Genomic DNA, 20,626 nt, shown 5'->3' with positions numbered 1-20,626 from the left:
TCAGATGTTCCCCATCATCAAGAAATCATTTTTTATGGGAAAAAAATATTTTAAGTTTAGTAAATGTGGAAGGTGGGAAGGCAAGCTATTGCAATCCTAGAACTGCAAAGTAGCTATTATCTTGCTAGTGTCTATAAGCATGAGACGGGAAAGGTTAGCTTGCTTTAGAGCAAAGATGCAGTTTCTCGTGAGAGTAGTTACCTGATGACACGAGCCACACACAGTCGCCCTCAGGCCCGTGAGCACGAATGACATGGTAACAGAGTTGACAGTGTACTCTGAGTGTCTCACTAGCAGGGACACAGATGTGGATTAGCTTTTAGTTCCTCGTAGAGGGTCCACCAGGGCTTCCTGGCACGGCCCCTGGCTGCCACTTCTGGGCCATGGCCCCCCTGCACCCATGGGCACTCAGACCTTCTGTCTCCTCTGTAAGACACGACTTGGCAGATTTATGCAAGAAGTGGATGATGGCTCCCGCGTGTAGTCAGTAGTAATATGATGGGACCTGCTATTAATTACAATAAATTCAAAAAAAGAAAAACAAAACAAAATAATAATTACAATAAATTCAGGAGCTACGGCCTGAAGGGAGAGACAGACGCCATCGGTAGTCTGTACCGTCCAGTAACTTGTACGTGAGAACAGTATTTGTGATCTTGTGGAATTTCCAATAGTACATTTCTGGGAGCCTGGGACGTCTTTGGCAACTGCCACTTCTCCACTTCAAGGACCAGTTCACGTTTCAGGGTGTTGATTTCTCTCCTAGACGGTAACGTAGGTTTTCTGCCTGCAGACAGAGTGTGAGTCCGAAGGCACTGTGGGCAGACCTGCCTGGGTCCTGGGCTGTCCACGGAGCCGAGCAGCGGCGGTGCGCTCATGGCGTCTGCGTGGCCATCCCCCGGCTCTGGCCCTGACCTCACGGGAAAGCACTGTGGAGACGGCTCTGTTACGTTTGCATTGGCCTTCTCTTTCCTTCTAATATTTTTGAAAACTATTTTTTTTTTTTTTAAGATTTTATCTATTCCTGAGACAGAGAGAGAGACAGAGACACAGGCTCTGTGAGAGGGAGAAGCAGGCTCCATGCAGGGAGCCCGATTTGGGACTCGATCCCAGGACCCCGGGGTCACGCCCTGAGCCGAAGGCAGATGCTCCACCGCTGAGTCACCCGGGGGCCCCTTGAACATTATTTGATACAAAATGGATGTAGTAGTCACTTCCTTGTGTTACTTCTACAAAACAATGAGTGAAACAGTGTTTTATGTTTTATAGTAATGGTTTCTGACATATTTGTGATTTTTTTTTTTTGCACAGGTGCTCCATGAATGCTACACCTCAACAGATGTCTCTGGCAGAAAAAGCAGTAGAAAAGTTCATTAGAAGCCTCAGTCGGAGTAAAACAGAATGGGAGCCTGTGTGCCCGTATGTGGTCGAGGTGAGACCTGCTCCCTGGCCACAGGGCCGTCGGCCCCTTTCATTCCCACAAGGGTCCCATGTAGGGGGTACGATATCTGTGGTGTCCCCACGGCATGGCAGGGCGAGGTAAGAAGTGAACTCAAACCGGGTAGGCTGGCCTTCGGCCCCTTATGCCCTTGTCACTCGAGCCTTGGAGTGAACACTTCCTGCCGGGGAAGAACAGTGGGTTTGAGACCCGCACCATTGGCGTGAGAACAGCCCAGGACTGACTCGGTGTCCCGTTCCCCGCCGAGCAGGTTTAGTCTGGCTCAGCAGAACCGTCAAGGAGCTTCTCCTGGGGGAGGTGGACAGTGCAGGGGTGTTACAGAGCATTCCTGCTCCCGTGACCGTGGCAGGGCCACCGGGCCTGTCTTTCCAGTGCTGGAGCCCCCAGGAAGGGGGCATGCTCCTGCCTCTCTCTGACCATCTGGAAATCCATACAGAAATGTCATGTGCTTAAAGCGGGGTTACTGAAAACACGTAAGCCCATGTGCCCCGACACTTGTCACTGGCTATGAGTTTTCGTGACTGTATCTTATCCGTTTAAGGGGAGTTTGGGGTTTTTCTCATCTCTCTTGGAAACATTTTACTTTCAGAAACCTGCTCCTGGTGGATCCAGCGTAAGCTCCCACGTGAGCGGCCCCCGAGTCCTAAGGAAGCTGATCACAGTAAGTTAACACGGTCCCCGTCACCTTGGAGAGAGCAGGTCCGGGCTTGTCTGCCCTGCCATCAGGTGCCTCACCCCCTGGGGCCTCTCCCCTGCGAGCAGGGCTGTAGCCTGTCCTGCACCTGTCAGGGCCCTTGGGCTCCCCGCCTCGCTGTCACCTGGGCACCCTGCACCCTCTACTTGCACCGCTGCGGTGCATGAGGGCTCCCATTTGGTTCATCAGAGGATGGCAGTGTAACATGTTTCTGGAGAAAAACGCAAAGATGAGGTCACCAAGTCACTTACGGGTGGAAACAATGTAGGAGGAAATGTTTCTAACCGAGAAACTACACACTAAAGCCCTAGATCAGGGTTGAGTGCTTTGTTGTCCAGAGAGCTTGTGTGGAAGGACGTGGTCACCGTGCCCTTAGCCGCGAGGGCGAGGCCGGGGGGCCCGCGGGAGGAACCCACACGGCCTGCCTGTCCTCCTCAGGACCCCACATTCAAACCATGGCAGACGAAGACGCACTTCCTGCTGCCCTTCCCGGTGAACTACGTGGGCGAGTGTGTTAGGACGGCCCCCTTCACAGACCCGGACCACGCCAGGTGCGGGGCCAGGGACGGGATGGCCGGGGTGGGTGTGCAGGCCCGGCCCCCACGGCTGCTCTGGGGGTTTCCGTGAGGATAGAATCACAGGTGGCACTCAGCTGTTTGGCCAGTTTGTTTCCATGCTCCCAGGAGGTGAATGTGTGTCCTGAGTGCTGAGCCCTCGCACCAGGGGTATGTGCTCCCCTGTTGTTGAACAGGCTGAGAGCACGGACATGTCCTAAGGAGGACCATGGCAGTAGCAGTACCCGTATTTTTTCCCCATTCTCTGTTTTTGTTAGTTTTCCAGCAGTGAACTCGTTTTCTTTATTTAAAAATAAGTGGGAAGTCAGCCCCCAGTCCCCGCTGGAGAGGGGGGCACCCGTCTGCACAGGTCTGGCACCGTGAACCCACGATATGAGCGGCTCCCCACCCCCCGCCATCTCCAGGGGACACCTGTTGGCTCCTGCAGTTGGCGGCTGGACTGAGACCAGTCAGTGGGGAGCGAGCAGGGTCCCGCTCAGTCCTGGAAGGTCCTTGCTGGAACCATCCGTCTCTTCCAGCGCATCGGCCATAGGTGCACTGGATCTGAATGTAGGACTCAGAAGTGCACTCTCGGAGTGTGTACACCTGCGGAAATCTCCTTAGGAGCTTTCCGTGTTTCAGTGGAGATACACGGCCACACCACTGGGGGATCTAAAGAAAGGATGGTTTATATATTTGCCCGAGCGATAAAATTTAGTCACCTCTTCCCTTGCTCAGTTTCGGTGTCCCTGTGTGCTGTAGCCAGAGGAGCCCGTAAGTGTCGAGGGGCGTCCACGTCCCTCTCACCACCTCTCCCCGCAACCCTGCCTTAAAAATTCACCTCACGTTGTTCTCGTGATTGTTCTCTCTTGTTCATTAGAAAAGGGGAGACCGGGATCCCTGGGTGGCGCAGCAGTTTGGCACCTGCCTTTGGCCCAGGGCGCGATCCTGGAGACCCTGGATCGAATCCCACGTCGGGCTCCCGGTGCATGGAGCCTGCTTCTCCCTCTGCCTATGTCTCTGCCTCTCTCTCTCTCTCTCTGTGTGACTATCATAAAAATAAAAAAAAAATTTAAAAAAAAAAAAAGGGGATACCATAGTGCATCTTGGTTTTATCTTAAGCCAGAAAGACATCAAGTGCGTAACTACTTTGTTAAGTATGGTACTTCTCTGGCAGGCCTGCGGCTTTTAACATGTGCTTTTTTTTTTAATCATTCATTTCAGTCTTAAGATCCTTGCACGTTTGATGACTGCCAAATTCTTGCATACAGAAATCCGAGAGAAGGGTGGTGCTTACGGTGGAGGCGCCAGACTCAGCCGTGATGGGGTGTTCACACTTTACTCGTACCGGTGAGTCGGCGCCGCCCCTCCCGACTCTGGCTCCCCCAGGCATCTGCAGGTCCCCCCATCTTACGTGTTGGGGTGAGCCTGTGAAGAAGCGTTTCCCCTTGTCTCTTGCTTCTTGGGCGCCTCCCCACACCCAGCAACATCGTCTCATGGTCAGTGCCTACGAGCAGCGGTACGTAACAGGAACTTTGGCCTCAATGTTTACCTGTTACCAAACACCAAGATTTAGTTACAGACAAGCCGAGAGCTTCGCGGGCTCCTGTCGGGTCCAGTGTGGGTGCTGGGTGCTTCATTGTCACGACCCCTGACTCTTCTCGCCTTTTCTAGAAGGCTTCTGAGTACATGCCTTAGAATACCCCAGGGGCGGGATGAGGCTGCCGCCCCCGACGCAGGTCACGTCCTGGGACCTTTAGAGGACGCGTCTGCGCCTGCAGGACAGGAGCACGGCTGTGACCTGTACCTCCGCGGCACCTGCGGGGGCACATGCTGCCGTGAGCACAGCAGGAAGGAAGGGTGTCCGGGCTCGCTGGCCCATATGTGGGGGGTTATGTGTCTATTCTGGGTGCGTCTGAAGGAAGTGAGGCGTTTTACTCTTAACTTCTGCACCTGAGTCTCCTTCCCTGTCTGACTTCCCGTGTCCGTGAAATCGGGTGCATTTAATCTGTGGTGAAGTAGGTCATGGGTGTCTCTGCCCTTCTAGGGATCCACGTTCAACAGAGACGCTGCAGTCTTTCTCTGAGGCTGTGGACTGGGCTAAGGCAGGGAGGTTCACGCAGCAGGACATTAACGAAGCAAAGCTTTCTGTTTTCTCCGTCGTGGACGCCCCCGTGGCTCCTTCAGACAGAGGTATTTGGAATAAGCAACAAACCACCTGAGAAGTGGTGTTGCCCAAGCCCCTGCCCTGAGCTCCTCTGAGCTGTGTGCCTGTCCTCAAACCCCTCCGACCCTCCTTTAGGATGCGTAGACATCCCCCTTGAGCTTCTCAGCACCCAGGCTGGAACACTGCGTGTTGGCCACTCACAGAGTGTGGAATCCCGTCCTCTCAGAGCTTGAGTGATGGGAGGCCCAAGGGGCCCCAGGAGCACCCCAGGGCGGGTGGCCCGAGTCTGGGGGAGGAAGCCACTCTGACTTGGCCTCCACACCCGAGGGGGGAGGCTGGATGTGAATGTGAAGGTCACCAGCGTGACTTCTGGGTGTGTGTCCCTCGGGTGCCCTTAGAACGGGCTCAGCTGCCCCTGCCAGCCGCTCTGAGTTTCCATGTCCATGGTCAGGGCTGGACCACTTCCTGTGTGGCCTCTCGGATGAGATGAAGCAGGCGCACCGGGAGCAGCTCTTCGCCGTCAGCCGCGAGGGTCTCATCGACGTGAGCACCAAGTAAGTACGGCGTGGCCCAGTGTTCAGGGCCCCCCATGTGGGAAACACCCTGACGTATCCCCGCCTGCCTTCCAGGTACCTTGGCGTTGGGAAGAGCACACATGGGTTGGCTCTGCTCGGACCAGAGAACGCAGAGATCGCTAAGGATCCGTCGTGGATAGTAAGATAGCGAGCAGTTCTGACTGTACGCAGGGGTTGAGCGGCACTGGCCGGCAAGTGAGGCTGCTGAAAATGAAGCCTGAGCTCATTTAGTTGGGAAGGTGAGAGAAGTTACTGGTTCCCTGCACATTTTGCTCACATCATTCTTAAAATTTTGCGTGGCCCAGTTAGACCAAGCTCTTCTGTCCTCGAAGGAAAGATCATGAAGAAATGAATTGAAATCATCATGTATTAAGTGCTGGAGATGCACAAATTATTCTAAGAAATGGATATGTTTATTTTACCTGGAACACTTAACTTATTTTTAAAACGTAAAAATAAAAGACAACTCTGACCTGACCTACCTGTGATTTAGTCATTATTTTAAGTGACGTTTTGCTAGAGAAGTTCTTGGGGCCTTTACTGAAAAACAAGTGAACTGACTCTTGATTTGTGAAACCGGTGTGGTCACACCACAGATGCTGGGGAAGTCTGTAACAGATGGGCAGCCTGAAGGATTAATAAGCACATTAAGCTTCTCCCACTGTCTTTGGGGGAGGGAGCATCTGCTGGCTCTCGTGGCCACGCCGCCCTCAGGTCCCTGATGGAACTCGACTCTGCAGCTCCCTGTGCCCAGGGAAGCCAGGGTCTCCGTGTCCCCCTGGCTGGGAAGGCCCGCGGCCCTATGGGGCCCTCCCCTGGATCTCCCCGACACAGCGATGAGTTTCCTCGGCAGGAGGGCCTCGGCCTCCATGTGCAGTGAGGCTCCAAACTCACCTTGTTGTCGAAACACTTCCCCAGTTCCTATTTTTAATTCTACCCCTGGCCTCACTCGAGTTGGGTCGCCCCACCTGGCTGGTGTCCAGTGCAGGGCCCTTCTGCACACTTGACAAGTTGCACCTCTACCGTGGGTCAGAGCGGAGCCTTTGTCCTTTGTGACAACTTTTTATGTGCAGAGGGCCTAGCTCACCCATCCCTGCCCATAAAACTGCCGGGAAAGCCTCGACGGTGGCTCACAGATCCCGAGGCTCTAAATCCCTGTGTAAAAAAATAGAGTACCACAATTGGGGTCGTAGCTCAATGTTTAATTCTACTGGCCACGCATGTGGTAAAGCAGGACAGTACGGAACACAGAACACAGCTTGTGCTGGAGTCTCGGGGCCCGAGGGGGTGGAGGAGACAGGACGGGGGTTCCGTGACTGGGCATTCACGTAGACGATACTCGCAGAAAAGTGCCGATAAATAACTTAAGTGCTAGAAAACCAGGCAGCAAATGGAAGTCCACTGCAGCGCGGGGCGGGTGGCGTCTAGATGGCGGCGGGCTCCTCGTGGCCTCGGTGGTGCACATGCTCCAGCTGGCCAGAGTCGGAGACCTCGTAGCTGGCCTCGTACTTGGCCAGGATCTTCATGAGGGGCCGCAGCTTCAGCCACCACTGCTCTTTGGGGATCCTGTGCCTGCGGACAGGAGGAGCGGCGGTCAGGATGGCCGGCCATGGCCCGGAGCACGGCTCTGGCATCGGGGGTGGACACGGCACTGGACGACGGGGCGGCTTTCCTAAGCTACGTGAGCCCACTCCATTATCTTCCCAGAGATCCCCCCCCTGCTCCTAAAAGGCTTGTCTAAGTTGATTTCCTGGAGCTACTTCCCGGAGTTGCTGGGCTCAGCAGTTAGGACCCCAACTCCAGCCGCGCATGGGGTCCCTGCAGGGCAGGGAGGGCTCCCCTGGCGACGGCTTGTTTACTTACTCAAAGTCGGTTTCCTTCTTCAGCTCTGTCACCGGTTGGAAGAAAAGATTTCTTTTGCTTATTCCCAGCACGCAGATGGAATCATCGGTCACAAATCTTTTTCCTGTAAAAGATGGAAAAAATGATGTCAGAACAAATAATCGGGCCTGCCAGGCACAGGAGAGGTGCGGGAGAAACGGAGGCTTGCCGGCGGCGGGGGGGGGGGGGTGGGGCAGAGAAGAGCTGCAGCGGGAAGCCAGGCCCCGCACTACCCGGGGCCTTCAGACGAGGTGGGGGTGAGGCCCAGGGAACTGCCGCACAACTGCGCTTCCTCGGGGGCTGTGGGCACCGCTCCGGTACCGCTGAAGCCCTGGGACTACAGATGGAGGGCAGAGAGGAGGCGCCCGGGGCCACAGCGTGGCCCCTCTCGCTGCACACTCACACCCAGAGGGGCCGGTGACCTGCCCTTGGCAGCGCCCCCAGAGCTCAGGCCGGAACGTGCTTCCAGGCGGTGAGCAGGTGTCTCACTGCACACGCCGTGGGAGCACCCGCTCCCTCCGCACAAAGCGCCGGCTCCAGTGACCTAGCACAGGAAGCCTGCGCTCCTGAGGGACATGGGGGAGGCTGCAAGGGCAGGGGAGGAGCATCCTCAGGCCAAGTGAGAACACCCAAACCTTGAGGCAGAGTCAGCTCTCTGAAGACTAAAATGAGGCTGGATCTGTTTGCCTCGCTGCTTTTTAAGTCAAGGGTTGGACGTAAAACTAAACACACAGACTGGTCAGGGCAACAGTGGTGAGGTCAGGACGCGTCTGCAGTAAAGGGGGCTAAGCGTGCCACGGGAGCCAGGACATTTCCTAGAAAGCAGACTGAAACTGATTACAGAGCTGCTTTGTTGTTTCTGGAAACATTGGAAACTCTGAAGTCCACTCTCCCAAGGGAAGCAGGAGGCCCGACGCCGTCCCAGGGGAGTTGTCAGGCGTCCAGAAAGCAAAATACAACTGCCGTCTCAGACTCTTCTGACAGGGACAGAACAGGAGGGGAAGTCTCTGGGGCAGGAGGCCATCACGGGAGACGGTGCAGGAGCCGCACACAGACCCCCCCCCCACCCCCACCCCAGGAGGCAGTGCACCCTGGGAAGCAAGGTTGGGCTCGACAGCAGCTCATCAGTTAAAGGAAGTGCCCACCTCGGTCAATGCTAAAGGGTGTACGGGTATCCCCCACTTTCACAGAAGACCTGCACTGGTACCTGTTTCCGCCAACTGAAAGGAATCCAGAGAGGATTTTCAGTTTTACAAAAAAAAAAAAGGCGAGAAGCAGCGAGATCCTGGGGGCAGCGGGAGTGGCGCCACCCCGCACCTTCCCTGGGAACTGCATGCGGCGTCTGCATATGGAGCTGCCTGGGCTGTGCCTGCGAGCGCCCGGCTCAACCTTGATAAGCCTCCTGCGTCCGTGAGCAGTGCATGTGTCCTGAGGGATTCTGGGGGCCTGGGGATGCTCAGGAGTCTTTCTGTGTGAATTAATGGCTTCGTCATGCCATTCTGGCTCATGAAATGGTCTTGTGACATAGCGAAGGAAACCCAAAATATCCTTTTGTGATCAAAAGACTACGTAACAAACACCAGCATCACGATCCCCAGTTTCTCACAGACCTACGGGTGTGACCACCAGAAAGACCTCCGTTAAATAACAACACTGGAAGCATTCCCCGTGCCACCAGGGCTGAGGCCTGGACGGGAGCTCTGCTCTCACTGCACCTCTTCGGGATTTCTCTGGAGCAACACCCACCCGCCCACAAGTAGCAAGGAAGAAGTAAAAGGTTGTATACGGGACGGGCATACGTCCATGGCTGTGAGAAACAAAACGTCCACAAATAAGGGCTGGAATTCAGTGTGTAGGAAGTTGTGGATTGCAAACTGTGTACAAAAATTATGTTTCCACAGGCCAACAATAAAGAAAAATACCACTTACAACACATTTTTTAAGACTTCAAGTCAGGAATAAACTTAGCAAAAGACCTGCAAGATCTACATGCTTTCATAAGAGATAAGGAAAGGCCTGAATATATGGAGAGAGAGTCCATGAATTAGAAAATATTTTTAAGGGACGCCTGGGTGGCTCAGCGTTTAAGTGTCTGCCTTCGGCCCAGGGTGTGACCCCAGGGTCCTGGGATCGAGGTCCGCATCAGGCTCCCCGCAGGGAGCCTGCTTCTCCCTCTGCCTGTGTCTCTCCCTCTCTCTGGGTCGCTCACGAATAAATAAAACCTTTAAAAAACAATATTTTTTTAAATGTCAGTTCCTCCTGCAAATAATTTGTTGATTTAAACATAATTCCCTCAATCAAAACATCCAACAGAGTTTTTGGAGGACCGTGACAGTCTGATTCCATTTCTGCGTCGGCACAAAAGGCCAAGAGAAGCTGAAACCAGAAGCAGCCCCGGGGGAAGGGCCTCGCCTTACCAGCTATCAGGAGTCATCTACAAGGCTGGGATACTGACGATCAACACTGATGGCCCAACCATGAACCCCGCAACCCAGCTCGTCCCGCCAAGTTCACAGGTACCTGGTCTGTGGAGATTAGACTTCTCAACAAATGGCTCCCAAGTAAGGGATCATCCACATTAAATCAGACCTCAGACTTCACATCAAGTGGATCAAAGTAGTAACGCATCCAAGTGTTTTGGCAGAAAAGAGCTCAAACCACAAAGAAAAACGTTCACCGTCTACAGAAAGACTGAGAGGACGTCACTAGGAGATGCCCTGCACAGCACGACCAGCCCCACGATGCCCGTCTGCACCAAGGAGGGAGCAGAACATGAACCACAGAGCAAGCTTCCGCAATCAAAATACGGTTCAAAAGCAAGAAAAAGTCAATAAGGTAAGTGTTCGCAGGCAACGGAAAGGTAGGCAAAATGCCAGCAGAGCTCACGGGAGCAGCAGAGCCTGAAGGCAGCCTGAGGGCAGCTGGCTTTCCCTCCTCACTCTGGAAGGTTCCCCTCAAGGCCACGGTGAAACTGCCACGTCACAGCGACAGCCCGAAAGGACGGGTCACGTGGTGCCTGGACAGGAGGAGAGAGGCTGCACTCCCCATGGTGGGCCTGTGCGCAGGGCAGGGCTCGGGGCGGCTGACCCCCGCGCCCCAACACCAGCCGGGCCCCAATGCCCTGCATAGGGACTGCGCCCGGGCTTCCATACACCTAAACACACACCCGCTCAGGCGTGGGAGCCTGCCGAGGCGTCGCCCAGGCAGCAGGGCTACAGGGTGGCAACTTGGAGGCCCCGTGGGCCGGTGGGGTAGGAGGGGGGTGGAGGGTACCACACAGACATCTGCCAGTTCCCGGGTGTCTCTGAAAAGAAGGCTCCCTGTGTCTGTCCAAGGTGCCGCCAGGGAGACCCGGGTAGGGGCAGCATCCTCCCGGAAAGGAGCCCCGCATGCAGCTACCTGGGCCCCACAGAGCAGGAGCACAGCACGGCCTCGGCCCAGCCACTCACGCCTAGGGGCGGCCTAGATGGAGGGTCACACAGCAAGTGCAGTCGGGCGGCGGTGTGCCACGTGCAGCCCGGGCCTGGGTGCGTGCCCACAAGGAGCTCCCCAACACCCCACACAACCGCCAGTGTGCCGCGTGCAGCCCAGAACTGGGTGCATGCCCATGAGAAGCCCCCCCACCCCCCACCTCACACGGCCCCGTACCTTTGCCCGGAGACTCCTTCAGTTTCATGCTGATCCACTGCATGGCTCTGGCGGAGATTTTGGTTCCGAAGTTTCTATCGAACGGTGAGGGCGCTCCACCCTGCAGGCGGTCAGTTACGGAGGTCAGCGCCGCGCCCGCCCGCCCGCCCCTTTTGCAGATTGCGCTGGGAGGTACGTGCACTTAACACAATTCAGGTCACACGCTTAAGAGACTCCACTCTAGACAGCGGTGTGGGGGTTCTGGGTTTTTGTTGTTACTCGTCTTCCCTGCCCTTCCACCGTTGGGGCCTGCAGCTGGAGCTCGGCCCGAGGCCTGCATCCCTGTGCTCGCCCCCCACCCCCCATCTGCACCCCTGGCAGCTTCATGGCTTCCAATCGTCCGTCAGGGTTTCTTCGTCTCATTTTGGGGGGGGAGCCGGTCCCGGTTTCCATCAGGTTCTGACCGACCTGGGGGCTAGCCCCCACAGAAATACAGACACCCACCATCTCGGCACACACTGGGAGCTGGGGCCCTGGGAGCACACGAGCCGACCCAGGACGGCGGGGCTGGGAGGCAGTGCTGGCACCAGGACGGGCCTGTCACCCTCGCCCGCTGCCGGCTTTGTGGTCCGCCAAGCACCCCCAGAGCACTCCGATGGTGTGCAAACCTCAGGCGTCACAGTCACTAAGGCCCACTATCCAATGACGTACCCAATTCGATCAGGTTTCCCCAATCAGCGGGTGTCAACTCTACCCGTCGATGCTTTGCCTGAAAACTGCCCACCCGCCTGCACACAGGATTTGTAGGGCTGGGGAGTGGGGCGGGACTGTTAAACGGAACCGTAACGGAGCAAAGCAGATGCCGAGGTGACGACGACCGTGTCTCCCACACCGACGCTCCCCGGGGCTAACAAGACCTCCCACCAAGCGCCTGGGACGGGCCGCACCTGCTGCATGTGGCCCAGCACGTTCTTCCTGCAGTCAAACACGCCCTTGCCCTCCTCGGAGTACAGCTGGTAGATGAAGTCCGTGGTGTAGTTCTCACTGCAGCTCTCGTTCCTGCAGGGAGCACGGGCACGGGCCGTCGGGGGGCGCCCAGCCGGCCCCACGCCCACCCGACTCCACCGCCCTTCCTTGGACATGCCGGTGCCTCAGAGAAACGACTTGGTGTAGCCTTAGCAGCAACTACGAAGCGACCCTGGACTCCTCATTGTACCGTGTGGGTACGCCCGTGTACGCAGCCTGCAGCACTCTGTGCAACGGCAGCCCTGAGCCGGGCCCGGGAAGGGGCTCCGTGGGCGGGGACGGGGTGTCCTTACCTGAGCACGAGTCCCCTCTGAATGGTGGTCTTCATTTTCTCCGTCAGGTGCTCCACGTTGGACTGGGGAAGAGCAGGCATTCAGGTGGCTCGGCCTCATAGGTGCCACCCGCCGTGCTGTGTCCTCGGCATCTCGCCACCCCGGCAGGCAGGCCGCAGCGCTCCAGGGATGTTCTCCAGCCACCGCGGACCCTCCCACACGGACACCCATCCAACCCGCGTCAGCACGTGCCCCTCCACGCGGTGACAGGGTCACTGAAAGTGTGTGGAACTTGGTGCACCGTCACCCCCGTCGCCCGCCCCTCAGAGCCAACCCCATCGGGGCCTCAAGAACCCTCACACAGGGGCCCTGACGCATGGCCGTACCTGCAGATCTCGGATGTCAAACGGCTCCTCAAAGATGTAGGCGGCATCGGCTCCCGCGGCGAGCGCCCCCATGTTGGCCAGGTAGCCACAGTAGCCCCCCATGGTCTCGATGATGAACACGCGCCGCTTGGTCCCGCTGGCCGACTGTTTGATGCGGTCGCACGTCTGGCCACAGAGAAGGACACGGTCATGCCTCCGCAGGGGCGGCCAGGTACCGCGGCTGGGGGCCCTGCCCGCGGCTGGTGTGGTCACCGTCCCCGCGCCCTGACACCGCCTGCCATGGGGCACCCGCGCCCAGCTCACTCCAGCTGCCCTCGCAGCCTCGCGGGCACCCTAAGGTTTCACGGGCACGTCCCTTGGGTCGGTTTCTGAGAGCTCCCGGTGACCTGCGCTCTGGGCGCCCTCATCCTAACCCTAAACGCTACGTCCCGGAACGGGATGTGGCTCCTGCACACAGGCCCCCGGGGGTCTTCTTAGGAAACGCCCGCCACACAAGCCGGAGGGGGGCAGCAGACGCGGCCGTGCACCACCCTCCACCACCCTCCACCGCCGCACCCCTGCAGAGCACCGCGGGTGCTCCTGGGGCGGCCCACATCGGGCACCAGCTCCAACTGCAGCCTTGCTCTCAGCATGGGGGGCGGCGCCCCCAGACCGCCCGGTCCTCCTCCAGCAAGTGTGGCCACGGCCCTCAGTTACGAAGACCACCGCCGACCAAAGTCGCGGCACCAGGCGCAGCCCCGACCCACCAGTGGTGCTGGCAGGGGGACCTCTGGGGGACGGGGAGGACTCCAGGGCTGCTCATGTCCCTGGCCTGGCCCAGTCGGCCCCATCCACGGTGGCAGCCCCCGCCTCCCAACGCAGACACCCCGCGGCGGCAGCCACGGCTCTCCGAGCACGATGGTCCAAGCGTGGAGTCACGGTTCCAGCACTAACACATCATCACACTCGAGCTTTAAAGACACACACGACGAGATTAGGTGGAGCTTGGCGCGGGGCTAACGCAGAGCCCGTGGACCTGGACGTGAGGACGGGGTTGTGCTGAGCCCGGGAGCCCACGCTTAGCCCCCGTGACGGGGGCCTTCGCAACAAGTCAGCGGTCTGCTGAGCGTGGGGGCGGGGCGGGGTGTCCCATCTGGCCACCGAGACGCCCCCGGCGCAGCGCGACGGACACAGGGAGCCTCAGAGCGGGTGGATGCCTGGCACCTCACGGCACTCCGTGGCCACGTTGGCCACGCACACACAGGCAAGTCCATGGTCACGTGCGGGACCCACGGGAGCTGCTACCCTGGGGAGGATCTGGTGCAAGAATGAACAAAAGGCCCCAGGTGCAGGTGCCACATCACAGGGTAACGGCTGGGGCACCGGGCGCTCAGGACAGAGCTGTCCCCTCCCCGTGGTCCGGCTCAGAACCTCCACCTGGACCCTGGCTGCACACTTCCGGGCCTCTCCAGCCCCCAGGGCAAGCGCTGCAGGCTCTGCAGCCGGCCCACCCCTGACCACCTTCCCTCCTGTGTGTGTTGGGGGACCACACCCCAGACAGCCTCCACCCCACAACACGGACCCCAGCGACCAGGGGGCGCCAGCGGGGCCTGCCTCTGCCCGCACAGCCGAGGGTGCATCTGAGCCGCGGCCGCGCCTGTCCTCCAGAGAACTTCCCCCTCGGGCCTCTGGACACCCAGGGCGGGCTAGCTGCCCCCCCCTGCCGCATGAGCAGCCGCCTCAGGCCGCAGGAGACCCCCCAGGGTGCTGGGGGCCCTCCGCCTTCCAGCCGCCCAAGTCCCGCTCAGCACCAAACGGGGCTCGCTCCTTGCACGGCGTCAGGCGGGCCAGCTCCGGCCGTCCTCACGGGGCGGGAAGGACCCCGAGCAAACGAGGCAGCGAGGGCCCGCTTACCTCCATCACGACATTGAGGCTAGTGTCACAGCCCAGGCTCAGCTCCGTGCCCGGACGTTGTTGCTCATGGTGGTGGGCAGGATGCACACGGGCACGCAAAACTCCCGGTGCTGCTCGCGCGCCTGAGCCAGCAGGAGTGAGCTCTCGAAAGCCTGGAGCGGCGGGAGGCCAGTCAGCGGGGCGCCCCGGGGCTCCTGGGAGGTGGGAGGTGTCTGGGGGGGGCTCCCGGGGGAGGCGGCGCGAGCAGGTGGGCAGCAAAGCAGGGGCCGGAGGCGGCCGCCGGTCCTTGGCGTCTGGGAGGTGGGCTGGGGCCGTCAAAGGGCCCGGGAGCCGCGAGCCTCTGTGCTCCCCAGGCCCCCAGGACCCCTGCCGCCCGCGACGCCAAGGACGTGGGATGTGGCCATGCGCAGGCCGAGGTTAGTGGAAGTGCTCATTAGTGTCCGCCCCCCACCATTGCCCCGCAGCCACGCGCGCCCCTCCGCTCAGGACTCCCTCCACCCCTGCCCCAAGCACCGGCCCGCTGCGGGGCCACACACAGCTGGAGGCGGAGCCGGCCTCGGGAGCATGTGCTCCCCAAACACCCCGCTCCTGGGGCAGTGGCTGGGGCGGGCCTGGGGGCCTGTGCGGGTAGTGCACAGAGCGGCCAGCACCACGCAAGGGGGCGCTCCCTGGCCCCTCCGTCCGCGGCCGCGCGTGGAGCCCAGGCGGGCAGGAGGCTGAGCCCGGGAGGCCAGCGGCAGCTGGCACCTCCGAACCCGGGTTAAAACCCCAGGAACGCCCTCCGTCCTGGTTCCTGTTGCTCCTCCTCCTTCCCTTCGATCGGGAAGCCACCGGGCCCTCCTGCGGGGACGGGACAGCCTGCCAGGACGGAGCCGGCACCAGGACTGTGGCCCAAGGCCCGGGGGCAGCAACGCACGGCTCGGAGCTCTGAGCGCACAGCGCATGGAGGCAACAGGCCCCACGGAGAACGACCCTGACTCCAACTCCCCGCGCTCCTGACCCGGGCCTGCCAGCGGGGCGGCAGCCACCCTCTGGCATTCGCGGCACCTCGGGCTCGGCATGGACTGGGACGCATCATGCCACTTCTGGGGACCCCAACGCAGCCGTTGGGGGACGGCTCTCTGGACCCCTGCTCCAAGGGGCCGGGCCCGCAGCCTCCACAATGTACAACACACACAGAGCTCCATCCATTCTGAGGGACACCGGGAAGCGGAGCGTTCACACTGGCAGAAGGAAGTCACCCGTGAGGACAGTGACGGAGGAGCCCAGGAACGCGACAGTCCCTGCGGCAAGGCCACCTCCCGGGGCCTTGGCACTGCGGGCGGCAGGGCCATGCTGGGTCGGGGGCCAGCATCATCGCTCGGCATCGCCAATGCACCCCGGGGGCCAAACCCAAACACCACTGGTGCTCGGCCCTCAGCACGGCCACATCTGGACATGAGGCCACAGGCCCGCGGGTGGCCCATCTGGGAAGGAGGTCCTGAGGGAGGCACACAAACCCACGGTGAACTCACTCTGGCCCCTGGTCCCCAAGGCCCTCTTGGATCCTGTGGAGCAGATGGGGAGGGACGTGGACCGCCCAGTGACCCATCACCTCAGTCCCCTGGGGCCAGCCCTGCCGGGTTCCAACCCAGATCCGAACCTCCTGAGGAAGACGCACCTTCACTGCGGCTCATAAAAACACAACCCTGCAGGAAACCAAGGGATGTGCACACACCGTGCCTGCACCAGGGTCCCTACAGCACCAGGACCATCTCCCCACGCTCAGCAATGGGCACCCAGGCTCCCACCCAGGTCACCCCAGGTCACAGGCAGGACCCAACGGTGTGCACACGCCATGCCCACATCAGGGCCCCTACAGCACCAGGACTGTCTCCCCACACTCCGCAGCGGGCGCCCAGGCTCCCACCCAGATCACAGGCAGGACCAGGACCACGGTGCCGGGCAGGTCACCCGTGGGCTTGGGGCTTCGGCGAGCACCTACTCGCCCAGTGAGGGTGGGCCTGGCACCAGCACCTACACAAAGCTGCCCACTATAACTGGGTAACTGGCTTTGAGCAACTCCGAGGAGAAACCAAATTCAAGACATCACAGGACAAATTTCCAAAAACCTCCACGGGAAGCAAGGCACCAGGATCACTTCGAGCTTCCCTACATGTTTCGGTTTTCAAATTTTGAGCAACACCCATGTATCCAATCTTTATAACCTGGAAAACATGTCTCGTAGCGGAGGAGCCTGGCAGGTGCCAGAGAGGGCGCGTCGGATGTAGCAGGGAGACGAACACCAGCCGGGGCCAGGGCCCCAGACAGCCCCCCAGGCCCCACCCGCCCCGGGGGTTCCAATCAGGTGACAACGAGGAAACACGAACTTCCACTTGCTTCTACTGAGCGTAAGCAAACTCCAGCCAAGGGCAGAGGAAAGGGCAGTAAAGCACTGGTGAAGGTCACAGACAGTGAGGGACGGACATCGACCCTCCCGTGGCAGGTGCAGTTGGTCAGGAGCGGAATCGGCTCACGGTGGCCAGAGCAGGAGCAACAGTCACCAGGACGGGGCGCACGGTGGCCCAGCAACGGGTTAGTGGTGCCAACAGGGCAGCTCCAGCGGTGGAGACCCCGGAGACACGGGGCAGAGCTTTTTAGTAAAGAAACCACAGAAAGTTTAAGGAGCACAGAAAAGCGAAACAGCACAAAACAGAAAAACGCAAGCGTGAGGCATTCCTTACCATTCGTTTTTTATTTAAAAAGCATTTCTTTTATGTACCGGCACTAGAGACAGGTTTGAGCCCACAGGGTCAAGGAGGAAAATCCGAGAGCAACATTCACAAGAAAAATACTGGGGAATCTGCAGCAAAAGTTCAAACGCCAGATTATAAAGAAGAAGAAACGTGCCTGAAGCTCCCGCGCCATCTCCACAGCGTGGCCTACACGCGTGGTAACACGGGCCGGGTCTGTCCTGCTACTGCCCTGTGGCAAGACACAGGATGGATGTCATGGGGACTCAGGTCGGTGAACAAAGTCACAAGATCTCAAACGTCCATGCACAGCCATCAGACCCAGGATTTATCACAATAAATCACATCATGGGAGTGAAGTGAACTTGGCCCCAACAACAACAACAAAAAAACTACACTGACTTTAACGAGTATTCAAATCACAAAACCCTAATACACAAGTACTTGAGCTATAGATGCTCCCTGTCATTCGATGGGCCTTAGCGGGCACACGGCATCTTGGCCGCGGGGCAGGAGAAGAGGTGGCAAGAAGCCACAGCTCTGGGCATTGGATTCAAATCATCAGGCTTTTTTTTTTTTTTTTTAAAGACCTTTCTGGAAACAGACCCAGGTGTCACTCCGGTCTCTAGTGCGCTGGCAGATAAAAGCGGGCCAGGCGCCCTCGGGTTAGTGTCTGCGGCACCTGCTTTGCTGGCCACGCCCACTTACGTCAGTGATGGTGTTCAGGGCGGTGTCCGCGCCAATGCTGAAATCGGAGCCGGGCACGTTGTTGGAGACAGTGGCTGGGACCATCACCATGGGGACACAGAACTCCTCGTACTTGTCGCGGGCGGCTGACAGCTCCAGCAGGCCCAAGTAGGCCTGTCAGCCAGTGTGCAGGGGTGGGGGCGGGGGGGGGAGGTGGGAGGGGTGCAAAGGGGCCGTTAAAAACACAGTAAGGCATTAGGGTCACAGGGAAGTGACACCATGTCTCCTGTCCGCAAGGGTCGTGTTATTGGAGGTCCTTAACGTTTTCTTCAAAGCAAATGGGAAAGTTACTATGGGACCGATCTTGGTTAAATAGACCCGTTAAGGAGTGGGGTCCAACGGGCACAGGACGCCCCGCCCTGTCCCGGCTCCGGGCCTCAATTGCAGGGGGACGCCCGTTCCTGCCCCTGGAAACGCCACAGAACATGCCGGGCGGGGACGCACTGGACGGGGGTCCCACTCTGGCTCCCAGGTCAGCGGCTGCCACCAGGGGACCAGGGGTGCCCCCACCCCACCTGGAAGCCTACACACAGCTCACCCCAGCCCTCTGGTCCTAAGGGACCTGTGGGGGCAGCCACGGGGGATGTACCTCGAACCCGCCGATGATGAGCAGCGCGTTGATGCTGTGGGTGCGCATCTGCTGGGCGATGTCCTCCAGAAACTTCCCGGGCAGCGTGCTAGAGGCAGTTGGGGGGGACGTGAGACCGGCCAGCCCTGCCGAGGCCACCCCCGCCCCCGCCCCGGCCCGCGGTCCCCAGGAGCAGCGCCAGGGAAGCAAGGCTCTGCTGTATTCAAAAATCAATCGCTCCATCAATAAATGGGAAGAAACGCGCGGCAGCCAGACCTAAAAGAATCCTACTGCCTCATCGGGAAAGAACACAAACTGCACCACAACAGCGTGTGAACATTCCCAGTAACACTTTGAACGGAAACTTCCTATTTGGAGTCCGGTGCAAGCTGCGCCCACCTGAAGCCCCACGCGCTCCCACTCACGCCTCTCCTGCTCTATCACCTAGAACCATTGGCAGGGCGCACGCGTAGGGACCAGCAGCCGCACGTGGGGGCGCAGGCGGTGGGGGGCCTGGGGCCCGCGGTGCACACTCCTGCTCCCAAGGGAGCCTGCAGCCCACACAGCACCCCGGCCAGGCTCTGCGGGGCCCTGCTGCACCCACCATGGGGCCTGCACTGCCCCAGCGGTCAAGGACCCCAGGAGGACAGCCCCTACATCGTGGGCCTCATCTCTGCCCCAGGGCGCACCTCAGGGACCCCCCAAGCACGACCCAGGGCTCTGGGGGGGTACTGGCCCGGGAGCCCATGCCAGAGCCCAGCCCTTCAGGATGCCTTCCCAGAGCGAACAGGCGCAGCTGCTGGTCTAGGACGGGGGGGACCCCCCTTCCTGAGCACGGGGCAGGATGGACCCGGGGATTTACCGTTTGGTCCCGAGGATGGAGCCTCCTTGGCCGGTCCAGCCTCCGACATCCCCCCAGCCGATTTCCTTCACCTGAGGAGCACACACACGGTCCGACGGGAAGCGACCAACGAGATACCCGCCCCTATCGCGAGGCTGAGCAGCTCCGGCGGCCCCGGGGTGAGGCCCGGCCCCCACGTCCCGCCGTGCACAGCAGACCCAGGTGTGGCCATGCTCTACCCGTGGGAATCAGGTGCGTCTTGGTTGACGTAAGAGACCCCCCTTCAATAAGGCTGGAGGAGACGAGAGGGACCCAGCGGCAGCCAGCCAGGTGTGCACCCGTGCTCCTGGTGCTCCTCCTGCCTCGCTCCTCAGGGCGAAGGTCTCATCCTCCGACCGGCGCCCTGGGGGTGCCCTCTGCCGATTCCCCCCCAGCTCCATCTTCGGCCCATGCTCCCTACGGCCCCACTGCTCCCCCGGACGCCTCCCCCAGGCCATCCCGCGACCCCTCCACCTGTCCCCATCCTGCCCTAAACCCTCTGTGTTCCCCGAGCAAAAGCTAAGTCCGCCCAGTCACCTACAAGCCCCCGCCCCTTCCACCTCTCCCCTGCGCCCCCCAACCCCCCGCTGCTGGGCCCCCTGAGCCCACCATCCCAACCCCAGCGCCCTGGCGCTGCCTCCGCCCTGCCGGCACGCCCTCGCAGCAACGGGCTCGGCGCCTCCGTCCCCAGCCTGAGACCCCCTTCCCAGGGGCGTGTGTCTGAGGGTCCCAGAGCGGACCCTGCTCTGTGCCCCGTGGGCGCTGGCCCTGCTCGCCGCCCACACCCTGTGCTCCGCCTCCCGAGGCTGCACCCCCGCCCGCAGAGGGCGCTGTGCTTTCTCCCTGAGCCAGCTTCCGGGGCATAAGGACTCTGTGCACTGCCGGGAGGTAAGACGACCTATGTTGTCCCACGGGGCACGCTGTGGCACACGTGAACCCAGGTCACGTTCACCAGTGTCTCTGTGCCTCAGTTTCCACGTAAGGAGAAGGGGGCTAATACTGCAGGTTTACTGTGAGATTTCAACGAGTTAACGTGTGCGCATCCTGCAGGAGCAGGAAGTGTATGCAGTAACCGCTCAACATGCATTTGTTCGCTTTTTCCACCAAAGCTTCTGTCCGAGTGCTTGCTGGCCTCATGCGCTTGGCCTGCAGCGTCCCAGGTCCC

The 20,626-nt window shown here is 59.7% G+C and overlaps 2 protein-coding genes across 2 annotated transcripts in view; one reads left to right on the top strand and one right to left on the bottom strand.

Moving 5' to 3' along the window:
- The window catches only part of PITRM1 (pitrilysin metallopeptidase 1), a 43,681-nt gene extending 37,755 nt beyond the window's left edge, over positions 1–5,926 (top strand). The window contains exons 21-27 of the mRNA XM_055331984.1: positions 1,312–1,432; positions 2,049–2,120; positions 2,592–2,704; positions 3,932–4,057; positions 4,755–4,900; positions 5,326–5,428; positions 5,504–5,926. Of these exons, the coding sequence (XP_055187959.1) occupies positions 1,312–1,432; positions 2,049–2,120; positions 2,592–2,704; positions 3,932–4,057; positions 4,755–4,900; positions 5,326–5,428; positions 5,504–5,597 (775 nt within the window). The 3' untranslated portion in view covers positions 5,598–5,926. The remainder of the gene's footprint in view (positions 1–1,311; positions 1,433–2,048; positions 2,121–2,591; positions 2,705–3,931; positions 4,058–4,754; positions 4,901–5,325; positions 5,429–5,503) is intronic.
- A 710-nt stretch (positions 5,927–6,636) lies between these two features.
- PFKP (phosphofructokinase, platelet) overlaps positions 6,637–20,626 on the bottom strand; it is a 43,660-nt gene continuing 29,670 nt past the window's right edge. Inside the window, exons 14-22 of the mRNA XM_055331807.1 lie at positions 19,444–19,514; positions 18,603–18,690; positions 17,975–18,127; positions 12,642–12,806; positions 12,277–12,338; positions 11,905–12,016; positions 10,979–11,078; positions 7,313–7,415; positions 6,637–7,021 (exon numbers count right to left, since the gene is read on the bottom strand). Coding sequence (XP_055187782.1) covers positions 6,874–7,021; positions 7,313–7,415; positions 10,979–11,078; positions 11,905–12,016; positions 12,277–12,338; positions 12,642–12,806; positions 17,975–18,127; positions 18,603–18,690; positions 19,444–19,514 — 1,002 coding nt within the window. The 3' untranslated portion in view covers positions 6,637–6,873. The remainder of the gene's footprint in view (positions 7,022–7,312; positions 7,416–10,978; positions 11,079–11,904; positions 12,017–12,276; positions 12,339–12,641; positions 12,807–17,974; positions 18,128–18,602; positions 18,691–19,443; positions 19,515–20,626) is intronic.

Source organism: Nyctereutes procyonoides, unplaced genomic scaffold (genome assembly GCF_905146905.1).
Source record: "Nyctereutes procyonoides isolate TBG_1078 unplaced genomic scaffold, NYPRO_anot_genome, whole genome shotgun sequence".
NCBI classification, from domain to species: Eukaryota; Metazoa; Chordata; class Mammalia; order Carnivora; family Canidae; genus Nyctereutes; species Nyctereutes procyonoides.
Note: the sequence above shows the minus strand (reverse complement) of the source record. Positions and strands in the feature narration are given on the sequence as shown.